The 20,821-nt window shown below is 45.8% G+C and overlaps 1 protein-coding gene across 1 annotated transcript; it reads left to right on the forward strand.

Annotated features, from left to right (window-relative positions):
* Window positions 1–1,825: 1,825 nt before the first annotated feature.
* LOC144134335 (uncharacterized) lies at window positions 1,826–13,196 on the forward strand. Its single transcript, XM_077667272.1, has 6 exons — window positions 1,826–1,829; window positions 2,161–2,211; window positions 7,483–7,632; window positions 8,254–8,400; window positions 11,847–11,951; window positions 12,961–13,196. Exons 1-6 carry the CDS (start codon window positions 1,826–1,828, stop codon window positions 13,026–13,028), a joined length of 525 nt encoding a protein of 174 aa, XP_077523398.1. The 3' UTR covers window positions 13,029–13,196.
* Window positions 13,197–20,821: the final 7,625 nt, after the last annotated feature.

Genomic DNA, 20,821 nt, shown 5'->3' on the forward strand with positions numbered 1-20,821 from the left:
ACCATTGCGCTTTTGTAGTAACCAACATGTATTTTCTACTATAACTGCCGATTATTCACTGGAATATGTGGCCATTATATCCGAAAGATGTATTTTTGTACCTATCTTTTTGTTTTCGCGTTATGTATCGCCGAGGCTGAAAAAATATCAGAAGTCTAACCAAAGTACGCTTTCTACAACTCAGCTCGAGTTCTGGGTTAGCATTTGTATAAAAATATTGCAACTGCGTATATTCTGTCAATAAATAATCAAGGAACGAATGAAGGAAATTGCGGTTTTTTTGCTTAAAAACACCTCACTGAAAGCGCTCAATGCAGTGCAGAGTCGGGAATTCTGTGATGCGGGCATCGCTTTAGTGCCTTGCCACGAAGCTGGCGTCCGTTCTTATCAGGTCGAATTGAACGAAAGACTCCTTACTGTCGCATGCCCTCTAGAATGATTAAATGGCCAAGTAGAAGATTTGGAAAGTGATGACCGCACGCTGTTGAATATGCCAAGAGCAGTCTCTGCACCCGCCACTGGTGAAGCCGCAGCGATCTGGAAAGAACACGGTAAGAAAGAGGGCGAGAAGAGAGCTAGCCTTAAAGGAAGGAAGTAGCATGGCATTGCTTGTACTTCTCCCTTCAGCTTAAAACATCGTCGTTGTGGTTCGCTCGAGCTTCAACTTTTCAAAGCTGTTGTCAGCAGGCTACGTGGCATTGGAGATATCCAACTCGAAACTCTGCCTTCAATTTTCGGCACATAAGTGCATGGTCCTGTAGCAGGAAGCTTTAAGAAGAGACAGTATACCGTTCTTAGGGTCCTGACTGGTGCGTCGGAGACTAGGAATTGTGCTGGTGCGCTGTATAGGGCGCTGATAATAAAATATAGTCTTTTAAAATAAATTGGGACAATCGATATTTCAGCGTTGCGCGTTTTCTGAAAACACTTTGACACTGTACTACAGTACAACGGTCAGCCTTAAAGGGCCTCTGAAACGCCTTCCGAGGAGAGCACATTAACTCATTTAATCACTGCACTGTGTTTCCATGAAAACTAGAGCCAAATATTACTCTTCTACACGCCGCAGACGACCCACAATCACGCGTCAAAGTTGGCGAGCCCTTCCCGGCGACTTTTTTATGCTCGCGCCCTCCTCCGTCCCCCGAATCTGCGTAGACAAAGCGAGAGGTGGCCATGGCCATTGGTTAGATTCTTTCAGACGTCATGCAGCTACCGTGGCCGCGGCCAATAAGCCGCTTAGCTCCGGCGGGTCGGGAAGCTCCGCTCCCAGAAGGGGGGTCGGCGAAGGAGCGCCTACCTTCCAGCGCGCAAAAAGTTACGAGAGGAGAGGGAAAGGCGCGAAGACGCTTAAATTCAAATTTTAACTACAGATAACTGAGCTTCTACGATGCGCATTTAAAAAATTCTTGCTGGACACTATTCGTGAAGCGGCGTGTTTCAATATCCCAGGTATGCCGCAACTTTATTAGAGCCCCCTTCACAGCCCCTTTAAAACGTCGTTCTAGATTCTATTCATGTGTAGAGAATCAATGCGCTCTGAGTGTCGCTTTTGTTTCGTGCAAAGGAGTTTGCATTCTTTCTCGTTACAGTCGTGATCACAGCCCTCTACACTCGATAACTTAGGGACTCTACATGGTATTACCATAAAAGCTCCCAGGCTGTCATAAAATCAAGAGTTATCTATGTCAACTCCAAAATGTTTGTGCAGGGTTTGCCTGGTACTGATTTTTCGAGTGGTCTTTGAGAGACAGCTGGCATTACTCATCAGATTGTGTCTGCCCCGCCTGTCAATTTCTTGCAAATGGATTGCAAGCACATCAATATGGGTAAGTGTTCTACTAATGACGCCTACATACTATGATGAGCTCAATTTGCTTTTCAGAATTTTTCATTTTAACTTTAGTAGCCATGCCTTCTCCTGAAACAAAAACATATAGCTCACGCTTGTGGCTTCTTTCCCTCCCTTAATTAATGTGCCATTTGTTATAACTGCGTGTGAATAATTTGCTGATGTTTTAATCAGCCCGGTAATAACAAATAAAATATTTCATTACCATTTCAAAGAACATTCTGAAGGATGCCTTCTTTTTTAGTTCCTGAAATCTCCTTCCTCATTGACCAGTTCTGGTTAATCTTGATATCCGCTCCTTCTTCTAGGAGACCCACCAGGATTTAAGCCCGACAAGCCTCTCATGGAGGGAGAGCCTGGTAAGTATTTGGGGACTATTAAGGAGGGACTGAAATGGACGTGTGTCAAAGCATTGAGAAGAGTGTGTACAGAAGCATTTAGCAGAGCGGGATTGCCGTTTTCTCTTTTAGTAACAAAGCGGCTTTGAAAAGTGCGTGCAAGGACAGTTTTCATAAAGTGTGGGTAGGATCGTTCTTTTAAAGCACTTCCGTATCTCCGAATGAAAATTTACGCACGACCAATGATCAATTAGTTTCTGAAGGTCATTTAGCAATAAAGACAAAACAGGAGATAGGGCTTCCCGCTGTGACATCTTAATACTGCTTGCTTTGCTTACAGCCTTCATCATAAACACACTACATAAATATGCCCTGCAGCGACCGTCCCAATACCGGGAAGAATGACGGGAGAAAATAGTTTTGCGCGATGAGAGCGCGCTGCATTTGATCCCCAGAGCTTAACGGAAACATAAAATTTGTACATAGTAATGCTATAATCTCTTTTGTTTTGCTGTTTTTTCGTAGCGTTAAAGGTTACCAAGCAGTGGTGCCCCTTATGAGCCGGGTTATCCGAAATTAGCGACACCGTAGCCTCTCTATCTCCATCATGCGGATGTGTCGGCCATCTCTACACAGTTAGCACAAACGCCGAAAGCACGCGAAACACTGAGCAAACAATGGGTCTTAAGCCATCAGAATTGTGGATCTGATACGAGGGGCCGACGAGAAGTTTCGGGGTTGGCAAGATCGAAGTGCTCTGAGAGAAGATTAACACAACCGTATGCGTGCGGTCCGACAACAGGCTCCGCTGATATTGCCTTCTATCCTGCCGGATGGTTTCCATTTCAGCCAAGGATTTCTTCCGGGAGCAGTTGGCCTTGGTCGAGGAGGACAATCATTCAATCAATCTATCAACCAATCAATCAATCGATCAAAAGGTTCATTTTTCATATACAGCTTGAGGGTTTCCTGGCTAAAACTCTCTGTGCAGTTTTATTGGGTCCAGAAAGCCCATGCATACAATATCTCACGAGCAGTACAAGAAACGTGCACACCGGTCAGTCACAAGGAACAATAGACATATAGAATACGAAAAAAAACACATCCCACATATCTTTTGAAGAAAAATATGGTCATACTTATGTTTAGTAGAAATATTACAGACAACCAGAGGGTGTAAAGCAAAAATATTAAATCACATTTAGGCATAACATTTCCGAAGCTGTGTATTGTTATATCCTGTTTTATGCGTGTTTAAAATATTGGACAGGTTGTAGGATAACATTTGTAATTTGTAATTAGCGCGATGTCGTTTACGAACGTATTTAATCTCAAAATGAACGCAATATTTTCCCAGGATATCCCTCAAAAGTGAGAAGAGGGGAGGAGGGCGTGATTGCCACATCAAAAAATGCATTTTAAAAATTATAGCTAACAAAACAGAGGAAACAACCAGACTTCGGGGTTAAATATTGATCCGGTACGAATAAGCTTTTGAGTAAGGCAAAATAAAACTCGTCAGCCCGGTTTTCCTGTTCGAGCATAGCCGTCAACTTTTATCTTAAACACGGACGTTTAACTCACGCAGCGGCCCAAAACGCTGCCCAAACAGAGCACGAGGTTAGTTCATTAAGGGAGCTTAACCGCGACAAGTTATTATACTCCTCATTACGGCCGACCGAAATGAAAAACTTTTTGCGACCAGCCGCGATTTCTAAGGTTTCTAAGTATGGTCGCGAAACTTTTTTTACTGCCTGTTCGTCGAGTTGGTTAAGGTACAGAAGTTACGACATTGGGCAAATTACCCGTTTGTTTAGGCGCTCAAAAACTAGCATCTTCTAGCACTCATTATTATCAACAGACTGCTTGCCAAAAAAAATGGAGTGCATTTATTAAGCGAAGGTAAACAAATTCTACCCTTTGGAGCCAAAGTAGGGTGTGCGTTCTTAAAGCGAGTGCAGTCCTTACGCGAATAATTATTAGAATAGTTACACGCTCAGAGTTTTATTTGCGTGGAACTGGCGTTGTGTATGTTTAGAACTGTATACAGCACGCAGATGTCTATTTGGTGACTTTTTGAAACACTATTTCATTCCACTGATTCCATTCATAGATCCAAACGAATTAATTCGTAAGTATTGTGCAGAATGTTTTAGAGGTCGCGCGGAATAAAAAGGGGCTCCTCATTGGTTGGTGTTTGCTGGCTTCTGTAAAAGACCACTTGAGCGTCGATTAACTTAAGTTGCACTATTACACCGGCAAGCTGTTTATCGGCTGTGAAGTTTCCGCTTTCTTTCTGATTGGATACCATGACCGGCTCGGACTACTACTGAGGGATAGCCCGCTGATCAAAGGCGCTTGGGGGCTCAGTAGGGCCGTACAAAGCAAAATTTCTGCTGTGCTAGTTGGCGAATGCAACTGATAACATGCAATGACGATAACGGGAAGGTCACGGACGGTTACCTTGCGATTCTACACATGTGGACAATATTCGCCCATTGTTGGCTAGTGCGCAGTGCACCGTTCGTCGCTCGTCAATATGACTCCCATTGATAAAGAGAACTCGTTAACTATGGACATTCTTTCCTTGACGAGATCTTTCTAAATGTGATTTTGCTCTTTAATACGAAAACATGCTGGTAGTAATGAGATGGGCGAATATTCACGCACTCCACAGGAGCTCATGTATGCATTGGTTGTTATTTGCAGCAGAAAAAAAAGGTCTCCTATCCCCGTCAGATTATTCTTTTACTAGCCATTTAGCTCAGAACACCAGCGAAACGAAGTTCGAACGTGAAAAGTGCTTATTCGCAATCATTGTTTTTTTTCGGGTTTCATGGATTACAGCACCTCTTAGATGACATTTTCCGTCTCCCGTATTGCATGGCTGTGTGGTAAGAAATCGTTCTCAGCAGCTTCTGCACTGTTGTAGCGCATTCACCAGCTCCCAGCTGACTGGGTACGGATATGCACTCTCAGTGCTTTGTATGTGAGCAGTTGTAGTAAGAGACACATATGGAGGGATGAGATCTCATCGTAAACGTCATTGACCTTTTCGGAGGCTCTAAGTGCAGAGCAATATTTAATGGCTGCCAGAATGGTGCACTTTAAGGCCAATAATTTCTGGCTCACTGTCGACCGGTATACAGAGAAGCAGATTTTTTTCAGATATTATTTTTTCTGGACATTTCGTTATGTTCCATGATTCGCTTTAAGGACGAACCGCCTTAGGGCACTATTTCTTAAGTGCAGCAGCGTCTAAGAAATAAGCCCAGTGTATGTGCCCTCGGAATCAAAGAATAAGTTCCAGGTAATTATCACTAAGCTAAGGTTAGGCCTAGGTGCGATAGCTGTCGGCCACCCTCGATCATGTGTCTTATCTGGCCATGCACAATAGCGAGCGCTTATTGGTACGGGCTACGCTGGAATTACGTGCGGCCCAAACTCCGGCAGCGCTCACATCGCATGCTCTCTTTGGCATGATTGTGATACTAGCCACGCAATTTCTCCAACAGCGAGAAAGTGGAATGGGGCCTTACGTAGTCCGTAACTTTGTATATGGTAACCGGCTTAATAAACTCAATTGGGTACACGCTCAGGGGACGCTCTGGGCGAAATGCATGTATAGATGTTTGTAACTGCACGCAATTCTCAGGTGCTACCCAGTATCATTCAAACGATTATTTTATTCCTTCCCCTCCAGTGATTGAATTACAGGAAGAATCCAGTGAGTATTTCTTCACCTTATTCGAGAATTGCCGTTCTTTGTAATGGGATTTTTGAACGCCGAGTAACCGTTGTTACACAACTGAACAAGAAGTCTAGAGTCCATAGCACTTATCGAGATAATACGAATTCTATTTCCGTTTAGTGAATTTAGCCCATGCAGGGCTTCATCAAACACCATAATTCCGTCATTCCCATCCTCAAACAGTGCCGCATTACATAGTGAATAATTTTTTCGTGTACGAGACACCCTGTTGTATGACATTCGGAACCCCCGCCCTTCTGATTGTGCATTTCAGCCATAAAAGACACGTAAGTATTTTCTAGGTTGCGACATATCGCTACCACAGGAACCCGCACGTGCAACGAAAACCTCTCAGATCAAAGTAGGCTACCGGTGCCGTTAGCGGGGCGTACAAAGGTCACACACCGCTTAACTTCCAGCGGGGGGTTAGGGGAAAATAGGATCAAAGATGCAACGCCGATAGCATGGCGGACGCAGGCAGATCCACCCAAATTATGGCTTTCCGCAAGCCAAACGCTCAAGACTGTCGACAAGGGGCACACTAACCTTGTTTGGCTATTGCCGGCTTAGGTGCACTGTATATACGTGCCAGAAACATGTTTAAAAAACTGATAATCACCACTGCGTTAAGCGTAGCCCTACATGGGACGGCTGTGCTGCGTCCTTGACAAACAGTGTGACGGTCGACGTGATTTCTGTAGGTATGACCTGTGCGGGTGAGTTATTAGTTAAGGATTACCGACACCAGAAGAAAGTAAAACGCAGGATAGGGGCGATGGCATGCGCTTGCGAATGGTACACATTGTTGTCATTGCTATTGCTTCACAACAGGAGAAGATGAACTCATGTACCATTCCCTTTCTCTAAATTAAGCCTGCCTTATGCATTTTGCGTCGCTTGAGCCATTCCCGCAAGGTTTCTTAATTTATCTGTCCAGATTACTTCCAAAAACTTCGACTGTGTTTATTATTTCGCGGAATCCTGTTACGTTACCAGACCGTCGGTTATCTTTTCTCCGCAATACATAACCCACAGAACTCCACTTTATTCACTTTCTTGAAGTTAACATACATACCACACAAGTTTTCTAATACTCGATCGCCATCTATCTATCCAGGCTTCTACAAGGGTAATACTTTCTAGAGCTCGTTCCGTTGTGGTCTTAATTTATAGCTCTTCCCACCCTTGAATCTAATGAAGAAGTTACCGCTATATTTGTAATTTGAAGGACATTTTTAAGTTACTGAAAGTGCCCTCAAAGCACTTGCCGAATGCACTTGAAGTCGTTCTTCCCTGCACATGCATTTTCTTCTTACCTTCTCTATTTTCCGTTAATACTTCGGCTATAGAGAGACATGAGGCCGGAATGAATATCGAAAGAGAGTCATCGAGTGGCATTTAAAGAAGGAAAAACGGGCAGATTCCAGCACTTAAGCCTCGGCACTTCCAACACAGCGGTTGTTAAGTTCTTACACTATGTCCTGGTGCTTGTCCGTGAATATTTAGCTCCTCACTATTCAGCGCTTCTTCCTCCCAGACAGCTGGGCGGCACTCACCTCACGTGAAATTTGGGAACGAATACTGCAGGGAGGACGACGACGACGGGTTGCTCCCGGCTATCGTCTTCTGCCTGCTGCTCGTGGCACTGGCGGGACTCTCTACATTCTTCCTGGTTGAATTGTTCAACAGAGGTGAGAATCACCTCGAGACGCTTTGAGCCTTGAAGATGAAATGTGCGGAGGCGACAGACAGGACGTCAAAGAAAGGGACATACTATACCGTGCGGATATACCACCGGCGTGAAGAACCAATCAGATATGACGGAACAGTGATTGTCCATCCTATTCAAAATTATTCAGGTCGTCGTTGAGGCAAGCGCTGTCTTTCAGAGCACTAAATTATTAAAAATGCTCTTTATATGCCGTATCGTGCAACCAAAAATGTCTCTCGCCTGTATTGAAACATGCGGTCTTTCGCAAAAGTAACCCATCAGTGGTATTCGCTTCTCAGCCGTATATAGAGCCCTTACGGCATCCCTAGAGTCCAAAAGATCTCCCAAGGATAGGACCATGGTTCTTCTTACATTAAACACATTCAAACATTTAAGGGCGCCATATATTTTACAGTCTACGCTACTAAGAAACAAACCCTATTTTTTTCTTACTTTTGGCAAGGGAGGTATGTCAAGAACCTTGCTTTACCTGGCACAACAAGGTAGCAGCCAAAGTCCGGAAGCCAGGAGAACGCTAGCGCGCTAATCAATCAGGCCATTTTATCGGATAACAACGCTCTTATGGCGGGGTGCGGCGCAGATGATGACGTCAGTGGCACCAGTGACGTGGACAGCGACACCGAAAACGGGGACAACAGCCAGCCTAGTCATCTGCCACACATCGTAGTACGCACTTCAATCCGTGCTATCGCAGTGCCGTCACATCCCTTCCATCCGGAGACGACTGGTGAGTGACTGTCACATTAGCCGGCAGGTTCCCATAAACAATAGAGAAGGTTCACTACCTGCTCGAACAGCGGGCGCTGAGTAGAAGACAGCGCGAGTGCGAGAAGGGGCAAAGAGGAGACAAGACCAGCAGCTAGGTTCAACCACACTGCATGTGTCGCAATGCCCAGTAAACGGACAAATATTTAGCTTACGAAAATTGTTGATTCCAGCCCAAGTCTATTATATAATATTTAGGTACCGAGTTTATTTTCCCTCACTTGACCAGATATTAATGCTTTCAAGGGGGCCCGCTTCCCTGTAAAGCTGAACAGATCGGAAAGCAATCTTGTGGTGTCGCAGGGATAAAGAAGACGCGAGGCAGGTAATGGCTTCTCGTTGTGAGAAGTTGTTGCTTCCTAACCTTTGAGAAAATGTGAACGGTTTATTCTCACTGACAGTGTTCAATGGCCGGCGTTCGAAAAAGTTGATGAAATTACGCACTTGTCGACTTTGCAAGGAGCTCGCGGCCGAAGGTTCTGTTGCGGCCTTCAATTGGTGAGAACACCGTTTAGAAAAAAATGGTAGCGGCTATCAAGAACCATCCAAGAACTAGTGTAGGATGGCTCCGCTCCTTATGTCGGAAGCATCTCTCGTTAGGCGGAATGGCGCATCAGGTGGGAATTGGTGAAAAAGGTTATTTGTACCCAAAAATGCAGGTGGTCGAGTCGTTTGTGAAAGGCCTAAAGGAACTCTCGCAGCTTGATGATGAAATTGTGCTGCAGAAAATCATCCATTGCCTTTAGTTTCGTATGAAGAGGCCGGATGCCGGACAGCGTAGCGGTCCACGTGGCGACCAAGAAAGTAGAACTCAGGTCAGTCGATGTTAAGTTCGGACCTGTTGATAATGAGGCCGTATCCAGTGAAGTGCCGCAAATGCGGCCTGATAACTTAAATGGCTAGTTTTTATCTTTTCTAAAATAAGGAGGCTGTCGTTCACGATCTAACCCACTCTTAAGTGTAAACCACATGTAGGTCCAGCTGTCCACAAACCGTTGGCACATATGTATTCAAGCAAGCCAAAAGAAGTAACGTTGGTGGTTTCGGTAAATAGGATGTTTCAAACATACTTAGATGGTCGGCCTCCACGGCACAGTGTAGCGCAGCCGTGAAATTTCCGAAGTGAGGAAAAGAATAAAGGCCCTGGACGGTGGCGTTGTTTAGGGTGCGGTAATCTTCAAGTGGCCGGCAATCTATTGGGAGTTTCATGAACATAATGTTTAGTGGAGATGTCTATGAGCTGGACGATGGCCATATTAGGGCGAGTGCAAATATTTCCCGAAATTGATGCGGGCGGCCTTATGCCGGTCTTTAACACGGCGACGAGCTTGAGAGCATGTGTTGGCGGAGCGGTGGTTGCGATGTAATGCGCGAACTTATTGTTTTTTAGTGGCTGGATGTTTGAACCCGAAGCAAGGAAATGCACTCCTCGGGAAGTTTCCGGCAAAAGCCTACTGTAGTGTTCTGGTGAATGTGGCAAGCGGCTCTCAAAGTAGTCCTTTTATTTTGAGATTGCGGTGCGTACTTGAGAACACTGCAGTACACATCTTCCAGCAGATAGCAGGGCGCCGGAAACCAGCCCAAAGATTAAATAAGCTACATCTGACCAGAAAAGGGCAGGCCTAAAAGCAAGCAGGAGGACCCAGTTGAGCGTGGAGGATGGGTTAGTGACGTTGCCATTTGTGATATGTCAGCAAGTTTAAATTTTTTCCCTGATTGGAGGCAGGGTGACAACGCATACCCATACCCCTAGCTGCTCTTACGAGTATGCCTCCAAGTTACTGAGAAAGGCCAGGATGGTGCAAACTGACGCGCGTCCTCACTGTAGGTGCGGTGGTACCAGTACTCGCCGGTGTATATGTTGGTGGCGGTCACGTCATCAATATGACGACAGCGGGCAGGAGGTTGAGCGATGACTGCGTGATGACTGCTGCTACGAAATCTGGTTATATCACCAGTGGATACGTCTCGGAGGCACTGTACGCCTGACAGGGTGGGATCAGGTTTAAAGACCACGGAAGGCTGAGAGAGAGTACCGAGAAATACCGTGAGACAGGTTTCGTCCTTGGCTATCTCCTCTCTGAGCTTGGTTGGCCGCAAGTACAATGAGGGCAGGCGATGTCAAGAGCAGACGTAAAAGCTCGAAGAGCAACCCTTGTCCGAAAGTTGCAGCTTTTTCGTTCATGGGGAACAGAAAGGGCTGGAACAATTTCGGAGCTTTCCGCTCCTCAGCTTGTTCACAAGAAATACGTTGCACCAAGCTCTCCCGCTCTTCCGCCACTGTTTCCTTGAATAGCTGAGCAGTTAATGTGTCGGATGGAACCCATGCTAGGGGCGCCGAGATTAGGTATCGCACATAGGCGGCATTCTCCTGCTCTAGGGTCACAGAGATGTGCTGGGCTAGTGTTTTTCTGGCCAAGTAACGTGATCGACTGGTGTGTGATACCAGTGCGAGGCTCGAGCATATCCCGGCTTCACCCTCATGAAGGCTGATTGGGGTGGAGCTGCTGCACTCTTGTCGTTAGCCTTGATGCCAACGTGAAAGAAAGGATGTTAATGGCGATGAATTTTTTTTCATATAACCATTACTCGAAGATATGCACGCCTTCAATGATTGCCGTTGTCACTGATGTAATGCGCATCTATAATATTTACACAAAGGATATGCGGAATCATTAGTTACAGAGATTTGCAAAAGTTCGCCTTATTTTGCAAATTTCTAAAATATTACTTGTAACACAGCGCGCAAATTAGCAGTCTGGAAAGGCACTTCATACTAATGCAACTAGACTTACAACTTCGAAGGAAGGACTACATTTTGTAGTAATTTTCATCGTTTTAAAAGGGCGGACTATCTCAGTGAAAAACAAAAGAGTTCTAGAAAGTGTAGTCTCTAAGCTATTTCTCAGAAAAAGGAAAATGTGTAACGAAAATAAGAAAAATTGCTAAAAAATTTCACAAATCTCTCTAACTGCAATTTTTCATCATTATTGCTTTCGGTTTCACTTTTGTAGGTTTAGTTATATGTCTAGAGCAGAATAATTCGTTTGTCACGATTTCAATCCTCGCTCTGCCTTCAGTTTTTTGCATTGCCAGCGTTCCAGAATATCTGCAATAAAGTTTTTCCATACTTTGCGGGTTCATAACACAAAACAAGAATTTTGCTCTCTAAACCAATTAACCCCATAGCACAAAAAGTCTGTGTTGACCTCTGACCTTTTTATCGGCGATCATTGGTCACTATCTTTGCGCTACAAAAATTCGTGTCGTCGCCATCATGACCAAACTCTTCGCTCACTGCTATGACGGTCCTAAACACGCGTGGTCTCCATGGAATGACCCTCTGACACTGCCCCCCACTACGTGTGGCGATTTTAACCTCCAACGCTGCCTGTATATTCGTCGCAGGGCCGCTTACCACGACAACTTTAGCAACGGTTACTCCTTCCGACCACGGTGGCGACATTCCTGCACCGCCAGTGGGGCCGGAGCTCTTTCGTCCAGATCTGTCCGGTGAGTGGGCAGTATTAACGCGGTAGCCATAGAACGGACGTTCGTCAAAGACACCGGGTGCACAACAAAATTCCCCTGTTGGCCCACCCTGGCACAACAAAATTCAACCATTCTGCAACGCGGTCGTAACGTCAAAACCACAAGCGATGCTTTGGCGTTCACTTTTAGCGCAACTAAGTCACGTCTCACAATTTTCAGCGGTTCCACTGAACACGTGCTTACAATACAAGACCTTCAGATACCCAGGCTGGCGTGACACAAATATCTAGGGGTATAGGTAAGCGAAGGACAGAAATAGCTGCAAAAACTTGAACAGTCTATTATGGCGTAAGGGCATAGTGCAATATTCATAGTGCAATGAAGCATAGTGCATTATTAGGTCCCAACACGTATGAAGAATTGAGTGGTATTTGAAAACAAGTTTTGGTGCCAGGCCTTTTTTATGAAAGTACAGTTCTTTATCCAAGGGCCCCAGTTCCGTCGCGACTAGAAATAAATTATCTGTTGGAAGATTAGCGCCAGGTTACCTGCAGAACCACAAATGAGGCAGTACAGGGGCACATGGAATGGGCAGCGTGCGAAGCGTGGGAATTACCGAGTAAAAGGTCATATGAAGAATACCTGAGAAAATCGGACAACAACAAGTGAGCAGCTGCGCTATTTGCATACTTATAAAGAGAAAACTTTGCCTCAGAGTGGCAGAAACTATTTGTAAACAAACTAGTAAGCATGCGAGAAATAAGGATGGAGAAATAAACAGCTTTCAAGGACAGGTAAAAACAGACGGTAAGAATTAGATCCATTCAAAGGAAAACAAGAAGATTCTAGAACTACATTGAAAGGTAAAAAGTCAAATCAGGTTTAAGACGTCCGTCGACATATAAGTGGCCTCGCGTGTACGTGGGAGCATTGTAGCCCGTCGCTAAAGTTCAGCCAAATGTGCGCTCATGAGGTCAGGAGCAGCAGGCTTGCATTTAATAGTGCTCGCGAATTCCGCGCTTCCACGCAGTTCATCGACTTGACCCTTCCGCGGATCACCTTGCACGGCCCAAAGCCACTCGACCTCCATCTGCATGACCACCTCAGCAGATGCGTGCCAGAGACAAAGACGTGGGAGAGCATCCGCAAGGATTTTGGAGTGGCCAACAAGCCCTGCCTGCTTAGTGGCGTCGGAAATCCGCCCCGCCCCCTTCCCCCCATGTGCAAAAATGCCTGTGCAGTGTGTAACCTATACTGTACGGTGCTGTTCCCACCGATTGATACAGAACTGCTTCCGACGAATTGCGAGTCCTGCGTCTGTGGCTGCAGGTTTTCTAGTAACTGTTATCGCTTCTCTGGCGCAGTGATTGTTTACATTTTGTGTGTCCATGCTTTGTGTTTGGCGCCAGAATTTTAATAACATGCGCAGGCTCTACCGGCGCGCACTCCGCCTTTTTTTCCCCTCAGTGCAGCGCCAGGGTCATTTGGTCCATATGATAGAATCGTATACCTCTGCTCGAAGACAGGAATGCGATTCGGTCACATTATTTCGACTGCCCTCAATAATAAACTGACATGCTCATCGCCTCCTTATGAATGATTGCTGGTCAAAGAAAGCAGCCACTCCTTCAAGGGGCGAGTGCCACGATTCGCCAGCAAGTGCCAACGCGGTGGCAAATTTGTAAAGCGTCGAAAAAATGTAACATATTGTGAAGAAAAGCACTTTAGCACAAAAAACTCGTGCAAATGTCTGCAATTAGTTTCGTCCTGTCCCCCGGCACAGCCACCCAACCCCAGCGAACTTTGCAATCTTAATTTCCCATTTGACTCTTCGGCGCACTAGGCTGTTTTATTTGCTTTTATTACTATGTGCACTTATTACCCTTTTCTCAATGAAACTCGGAGGCTTCGTTGACATCTCAACGGTGGTCACAGAAAGCTGCCTACACGTGCAAATAACATGCGGGATGCAATCAGCTTAGCAATTCGCAAAGCGCCTGTTGTCGGCTCTCCATTGGGATGGATAAATGGATGGATGGATGGATGGATGGATGGATGGATGGATGGATGGATGGATGGATGGATGGATGGATGGATGGATGGATGGATGGATGGATGGATGGATGGATGGATGGATGGATGGATGGATGGATGGATGGATGGATGGATGGATGGATGGATGGATGGATGGATGGATGGATGGATGGATGGATGGATGGATGGATGGATGGATGGATGGATGGATGGATGGATGGACGGACGGACGGACGGACGGACGGACGGACGGACGGACGGACGGACGGACGGACGGACGGACGGACGGACGGACGGACGGACGGACGGACGGACGGACGGACGGACGGACGGACGGACGGACGGACGGACGGACGGACGGACGGACGGACGGACGGACGGACGGACGGACGGACGGACGGACGGACGGACGGACGGACCGACGGACGGACGGAAAAACGGACGGACGGACGGACAAGGCTGAGCCCTTTAAATCGGGGTTCAAAATTTGGAGCGTCCCCAAGCGTACATCTGCAACACAGCGGCAAAAACAAAAAAAACACACGCCATGCACACCACCCGTGCTACTTCACAAGATGACAGATAAGTCAACGTTCAGCGCTTTTGAGACCAATGGCTTTGTCACTCACCTCCTCACTGGGAACTATGCGGGAGGTATTCTTTCCGCTTCAGCTTAAAACACCTCAACTGCAGGGAAGGGTAAGTTAAAAAAATGTTGCGGCTTCCGATTTGTGCTTCCTATTTCAAAAGCGTACGGCTGGTTTCAATCTCCCCTAAACTGAACGCGGAGTAACAGCAGCTGGTAGCCAGGCACAGTGTGTCAAAGCGGGCACCTGTGAAAGGCGCCTCGACTGTTCCGTGAACCCAGATCTTCATCGAATAATCTCGCCATGTATGTAGTGCGAAGATACTGTACATATGCCGTAACGTGCTTGTGTAAGGCGGAACGCACCTTGATGGCTCACGTTAAAATACCGCACTTTAGTGCTAGAACAAGAGAAAGCAGAGCGCGAGAAAGCGTCTGAGAATTGATAGGAGAAATTTAAGGAAAAGAATAAAAAATCACACATACTTAAAGGTGACGTCACTTAGAGCGGCACAAGGAATAATGCACCTTTAGCGAGCAAAGTGCTAAGCTACTCAGCATTGTCAAAGTGAGCTTTCTCGTGCCATATTTTGCTTACGTTCCCATTTGTAAGCCGCCAGACAGGGAGGCAAGGACGCAGAATAAGAGGATAGAAAGGTGGCGAGCCAAATTAGCCTAATAGCGGACATGTTTTTTTTTCTGGTTTGTTAGCCATGTATTGAAAGGGCCCCCCGAAAAACTCATATCAGACGGAATTAGGTATTCGTATTTGGTGGCTCATTATCAAGCAAGCAAGCAGTGTATTGCATCATTTCGTCGAGCACAGGTGTGATATGGCAACAAAGATGAGACCCCTTGAGAAGAGATTTAGGTGAAAATCATAATTGAATCAATAAACCTAAGCGATGTTTCTCAGATGCGTAGCGCTTCTTGAAGGCGCCGCATTTTTTATTCTTATTTTTGTTACTTCGTGCAACCACTTGTAATTCTTGAATATTTCTCGTCTTTTTTCTCAACTAAACGGAAGGTTTGGGCTATGAAGCCGTAGCTGAGAGTGAGCGCCCGCCCAGTGCACAACTTTCTTACATTAGAGAGTTTTAGTATAGCGTACGCAGACATACGCAAAGGCATATGGTACGCTATAAAATAGCGTGATTTGTTCTGCGCACGCCCCAAACGCTATTTCAAATCGAGGTTTAACGTACGTGCGCGTTACGTACGCTCTTTCAAGTATTTAGCGTGCGTGCTCTTGCGTACCCTAGGAAAAAAAGCATTGTCAAGATGGCGGCGCCCACGTCACCCGCTTCGAGGAGAATTCGCCATCGTTATTGGGTTTTTAGGCTTATTCATTGCCTTTAAATGGTACACGTGATATTCGCTTTGCCTCCCCTCGCCAACAGCGTAACGAATGAGGGATAAACTTGCCCGATTTTTGATTCTCTGTGACGATTCCGTCGTTCTTAACCCTAGAAAGACACCGCCGACTGTGAATTGACTTGATTTGGATTTTTACGACAAGGTAGTGATAGTCTTGCAAATGCAATCGTTTCGGCGGTAGGCACAATTGTCCGAAAGACCTCAACATGACGTTTTTAAAACCTTGCTCGGTTCAATTAACTAAAAGAAATTAGGCTCTGACTCGACTGAACTGGTGATGAACTGGCTATTCACGCGCTACGAATTGGATAACCTTGGCTAAGTGCGAAGAATGTGTCACAAAATTTTTTCACATTTTACACCAGATGGCGCCACAGCGGCCAGCGCTATCGTTGCGTTCGGTTTGGCATACGATAAACAAAAAGTGCTTGTGAGATTTCCAGTGCTACCTCCCGCTAAATGCTTGCCTATAATTTACGCAAGCGCTCATAGGCTATACTAAGAGTCTCAATTCTTCCTCTCCACGGTTTGCCGCTATGAGTAGTTGCCAACTCGCACAACTAACTGTACTACTAAGCAGCTTAGTTTAATAGCTGAATAGCGACTGGCCAAAGTAGCTCGTGAGAAGGGGCAACGCGGGAATGTACGTTCTAAATGGAGGAGATGGAGGTAGAACGCAGTAGCGTTGATGAACGAGGGTGTTTCGTGGACATCAGGAAGTATGTGGGATTCGGCAACGCGAGGACAACATTGAAAAGATCAAATGCAACCCAGGAAATAAGTGGAAAATATAGCACGATGAACGATAACCAGGGACGAAAAGCGAGAGGATTACCACAGACTAATCTAATCTAATCTAAGCGTGAAAAAGGTTGTGATGGTTTTTAGCGAAACACTTGAGCGGTGAACAGTGTAAAGACCACCTCGAATAACGGTTTGAATGTTGGTACACATATTCTGGTCATAAAATTTAATTATTTTGTGATACAGGTGTTTCTGGTCATTCCTCTTTTTCTCTACATCCCTTCTGTCTCGAGGCTTGATAGCAATGTACGACCGCAGGCGCGCACTACCGCCTACGAGGAAGAATACAAGGTGTGGACGACTGAGGTGAAGAAGAAGAAGGAGGAGGCAAGGCGCTCAGGTCCGTTCAGCTTGTCGATGAGCGTAATTTATATTGTGCGGTTTCCTAACACTTTGTCTCCAACCTCTTCACAGTTGAAGTATCGAACTCTCCGTCACCTTTTGCACCTCTCAAGACGGTTCTTAGCTCCACCGCATTGTCGTTAGCCCTGTGGCGTTCGACCGACCGACGGCACCTTGCCAAGCTGCAGTATAGGTGAGCAGAAAGTCGTCTGCTGCGATCTGCGTCGGCGACTAGGAATTGTGCTGCTGAGCGTTGTGCGGCGATTACATCATATTAATAGATTATTCTTGGCTAGATGGCGCAACGTGATATTTGAGCGTGGGCACGTTTTGTGAAGACATCAACAATGAACCCTACAGCGGTCAAGGATAGGAAGTTGAGCTAGATTGTTTTGGTCTGCATTGAATCGATATGCGTTTAATGTCGTTTCTATGTCATGTTTCGGTGTTTTGAACCCGTTTCTTGATATATTCGCAGTCGCAGCCATCTACACTTGTTAACTCATCACGTGTACAGAATATTAGTTTCTCATAAACTCTCCCAGGCTGTGTGATAACACCGGTGGGATTCCTTTTGTCAAGTATGGTATATGTGTGCAGGGTTTTGCGTGGTACTGGCTTTCCGGCTTGTCCCTGAAGGCCTGCTGGCGATAGCCATTGGGTTGCGTTCCAATAGCAATGTCTCCCCAGCCTGTCGCTGTCCTACCAATGTGCTCCTAGCACTTCATCATGGGTGAGTGTACTATTGATGGTGGTTGAACGACGTGATGAGGTCTATTCGCTTTGTAGAATACTTCGTTTTCCCTAAGGCTGCTATGCCGTCTCCATGAAGTAAAATAGCTCACACTTACGGCAGATTCAGTTCGCAAATGTACCATTATTTGGGGAAGGAAATGTAGAATTGACAGCTATTTTAAAAAGTGATTTATTAATAATCAGAGAAGATTTTTCGCGGTTAGGTCAAAAGCGAATTAGGCGCTTGCACTAGGATTTCACATCGCTTTCGGTTGGAGGCGCGGTTTAAGCTGCCAGAGCGATATCGTTGTGTTCTGTATCCATTTTGTAAGGATAGTAGTTGATGAAAACAACAACATCCAAAACACACCGCAAGAGAGAAGTCAAACACTCGTGATGTTCGGCTGCGGCAATGACGTAGTGATTCAATGCAGTGCCCAGCGAAACAGATCTGTTTGTGCACCAGCGGTTTTGAAACAAACCACGCGGCCGTACCGTGTTTTGCCATAAAGCGTTCTGCATAGTTGGCCGTAAAGCACGCTGGCAGGTTGCCCAAAACCCGGTGGCCAGGTTGCCACCTGTCTAACGTGGCAGGTGGACCACCTGTCGCTTAGGCTTCGAACAAAGACACATCGACGAATTCTGAGATCAAGGATTTTAGTGAACCATATGTCAGCGCATTTTGGAATCTCCCACCTGTTTTACTGCCTGAATGTCGCTGTCTGTACTGGCAAGTTCCACTGATAAATTATATATGCTCTTACTCCTAGGAGAGACACCGGGGTTTCATCCCGGAATGCCCATTATGGAAAGAACGGCTGGTAAGTGTCTTCGAATGATTGAGGCCTGATTTAAATTTACACGTCGCAAAACGTAGAAACTGGAGTACAAGGAAAATGTTTAAGCTGCCAGAGCGATATCGGTGTGTTCTGTATCCATTTTGTAAGGATAGTAGTTGATGAAAACGACGACATCCAAAACACACCGCAAGAGAAAAGTCAAACACTCGTGATGTTCGGCTGCGGCAATGACGTAGTGATTCAATGCAGTGCCCAGCGAAAATGATCTGTTTGTGCACCCGCGGTTTTGAAACAAACCGCCGCCGTACCGTGTTTTGCCATAAAGCGTTCTGCATAGTTGGCCGTAAAGCGTCCTGGCAAGTTGCCCACAACCCGGTGGCCAGGTTGGCACCTGTCTAGCGTGGCAGGTAGACCACCTGTCCCGGAGGCTTCGAACAGACAAACATCGGCGAATTCTGATATCGGGGATTTTAGTGCACCATATGTCAGCGCATTTTCGAAGCTGCCACCTGTTTTACTGCCTGAATGTCGCTGTCTCTAATGGCAAGTTCCGCTCATAATTGATATATGCTTTTACTCCTAGGAGAGACACCGGGGTTTCATCCCGGAATACCCATTATGGAAAGAACGGCTGGTAAGTGTCTTCGAATGATTGAGGACTGATTTAAATTTACACGTCGCAAAACGTAGAAACTAGAGTACAAGGAAAATGTCTATGTCAGCAGACTGGAGGATGTCTCGCGTAGCAAAAAAAACGATTTGAACATGAAGTCAGAATAGTTCGCGAAGCATCTGGGCAGGATCGAAAATTTAAAAGCAACTGCATAGCTCATAATCAACACCTGTGTGTAGCATTCGGTCAGTCTCTGAAGAAAAGCTAGGTGAGGAGGTTGTGCTTTCATCTGCGGTACCATCTTGGTACTGCTTGCTATTGCTTGCAGGAAAACAGACAGAAAAGCGAATACTCACTGTTTAAGGAAATGTCCCTACGTGATTTATTATTTTTGCACTTCTTAGAATGCTCAATATGAAAACGGCTTATGGTTTACGGGGTTTAACGTACCAAATCGACTCAGACTATAAGGGGCGCCGTAGTGAAGGGCTCCGGAAATTTCGACCACCTGGGGTTCCTTAACGTCCACTGACATCGCACAGTACACGGGCGTCTAGAATTTAGTGCATAAACGTTCTATGTACCTGTCATCCGAGTGCCGAACAACATCACGTAATCCAAAAACATCGCTGTTGCCGGATTTGTAAACCTTGTTTTTCGTACGCAAAGGTTATCAGGGTAATAAAAATTTCTACGTGGTAATGCACTCAAACGCCTTTGCTTTAGCCGGCACGTGGCGTTAGAAGACACCAAACACCGGCGGGGCCTATGAGCTGGGCTGTAAGAAATTTTCGATCACCTCTCGTTCTACTTCATGCTGATGCATCCGCCAGCGCTGGACAGTTAGCATAAATGCGGCAAACGCAGAAAGCACTCACCTAACATCGAGTTCAGGACCGATCAGGATGGCTGATTTGATACCTGAAGAACATGAGGAGTTTAGCGATTGGCACGATTCAAGCGCTTTGGGGGATGACTAGCATTACGAGAAAATAGCGTTGCGCGAACGCAGGATCCGCTCTTAACACCTCCTTTCTAATTGGGTAGTTTCAATACAAACCAAAGTTTTCATCAGTGAGCATGGAAATGGTATCTTTGAAAATGGTACCGCATTTATTGCCCGACTTACACGCATAATGAGGGTGAATTTTTCCTAGATACCCCTTAAAATGTTGAGTTCGTTCATGACGCGATTCAAACATTCATTAAAAATGGTAGCGGTGAAAATGGGACAAAAAGTATGCTGGCTAGACATATACTGATAGGGTACATATCCTCTTCTGAACGAAACAATGTCCGCTATTCAGCGAGGCTACTGTATCTGAGAGCTTAGTGAATAAACTTTTCTTCGACCAGCACATCAACTCACGTAGCGGGCCATAATGCAGCCCAAAGAGAGCATAACTATTCATGCTAGCACAGCTCACAATATTATGCGCGAAATTTAAAAGCAACAAATTTGGACAAACCTTAATATGACCCTCGAGAAATACTTTTTGAGACAAAACAGGGCTCCTATTGGCTCCCAGATTCCTGGCGAAACTTTTTTACTGGCTGCTAGTCATCTGGGGTAACGTACAGAAGTCATGACATTAAATTA

The sequence above is a fragment of the Amblyomma americanum genome, chromosome 5 (genome assembly GCF_052857255.1).
Source record: "Amblyomma americanum isolate KBUSLIRL-KWMA chromosome 5, ASM5285725v1, whole genome shotgun sequence".
Classification (NCBI taxonomy): domain Eukaryota; kingdom Metazoa; phylum Arthropoda; class Arachnida; order Ixodida; family Ixodidae; genus Amblyomma; species Amblyomma americanum.

Bases quoted from the DNA above. Each gene is read 5' to 3' on its own strand.
- LOC144134335 (XM_077667272.1), top strand. The intron at 8,401-11,846 runs GTGAGTGACTGT...TATTCGTCGCAG, and splicing joins CTTCCATCCGGAGACGACTG to GGCCGCTTACCACGACAACT. The intron at 11,952-12,960 runs GTGAGTGGGCAG...GCTTCCACGCAG, and splicing joins CTTTCGTCCAGATCTGTCCG to TTCATCGACTTGACCCTTCC.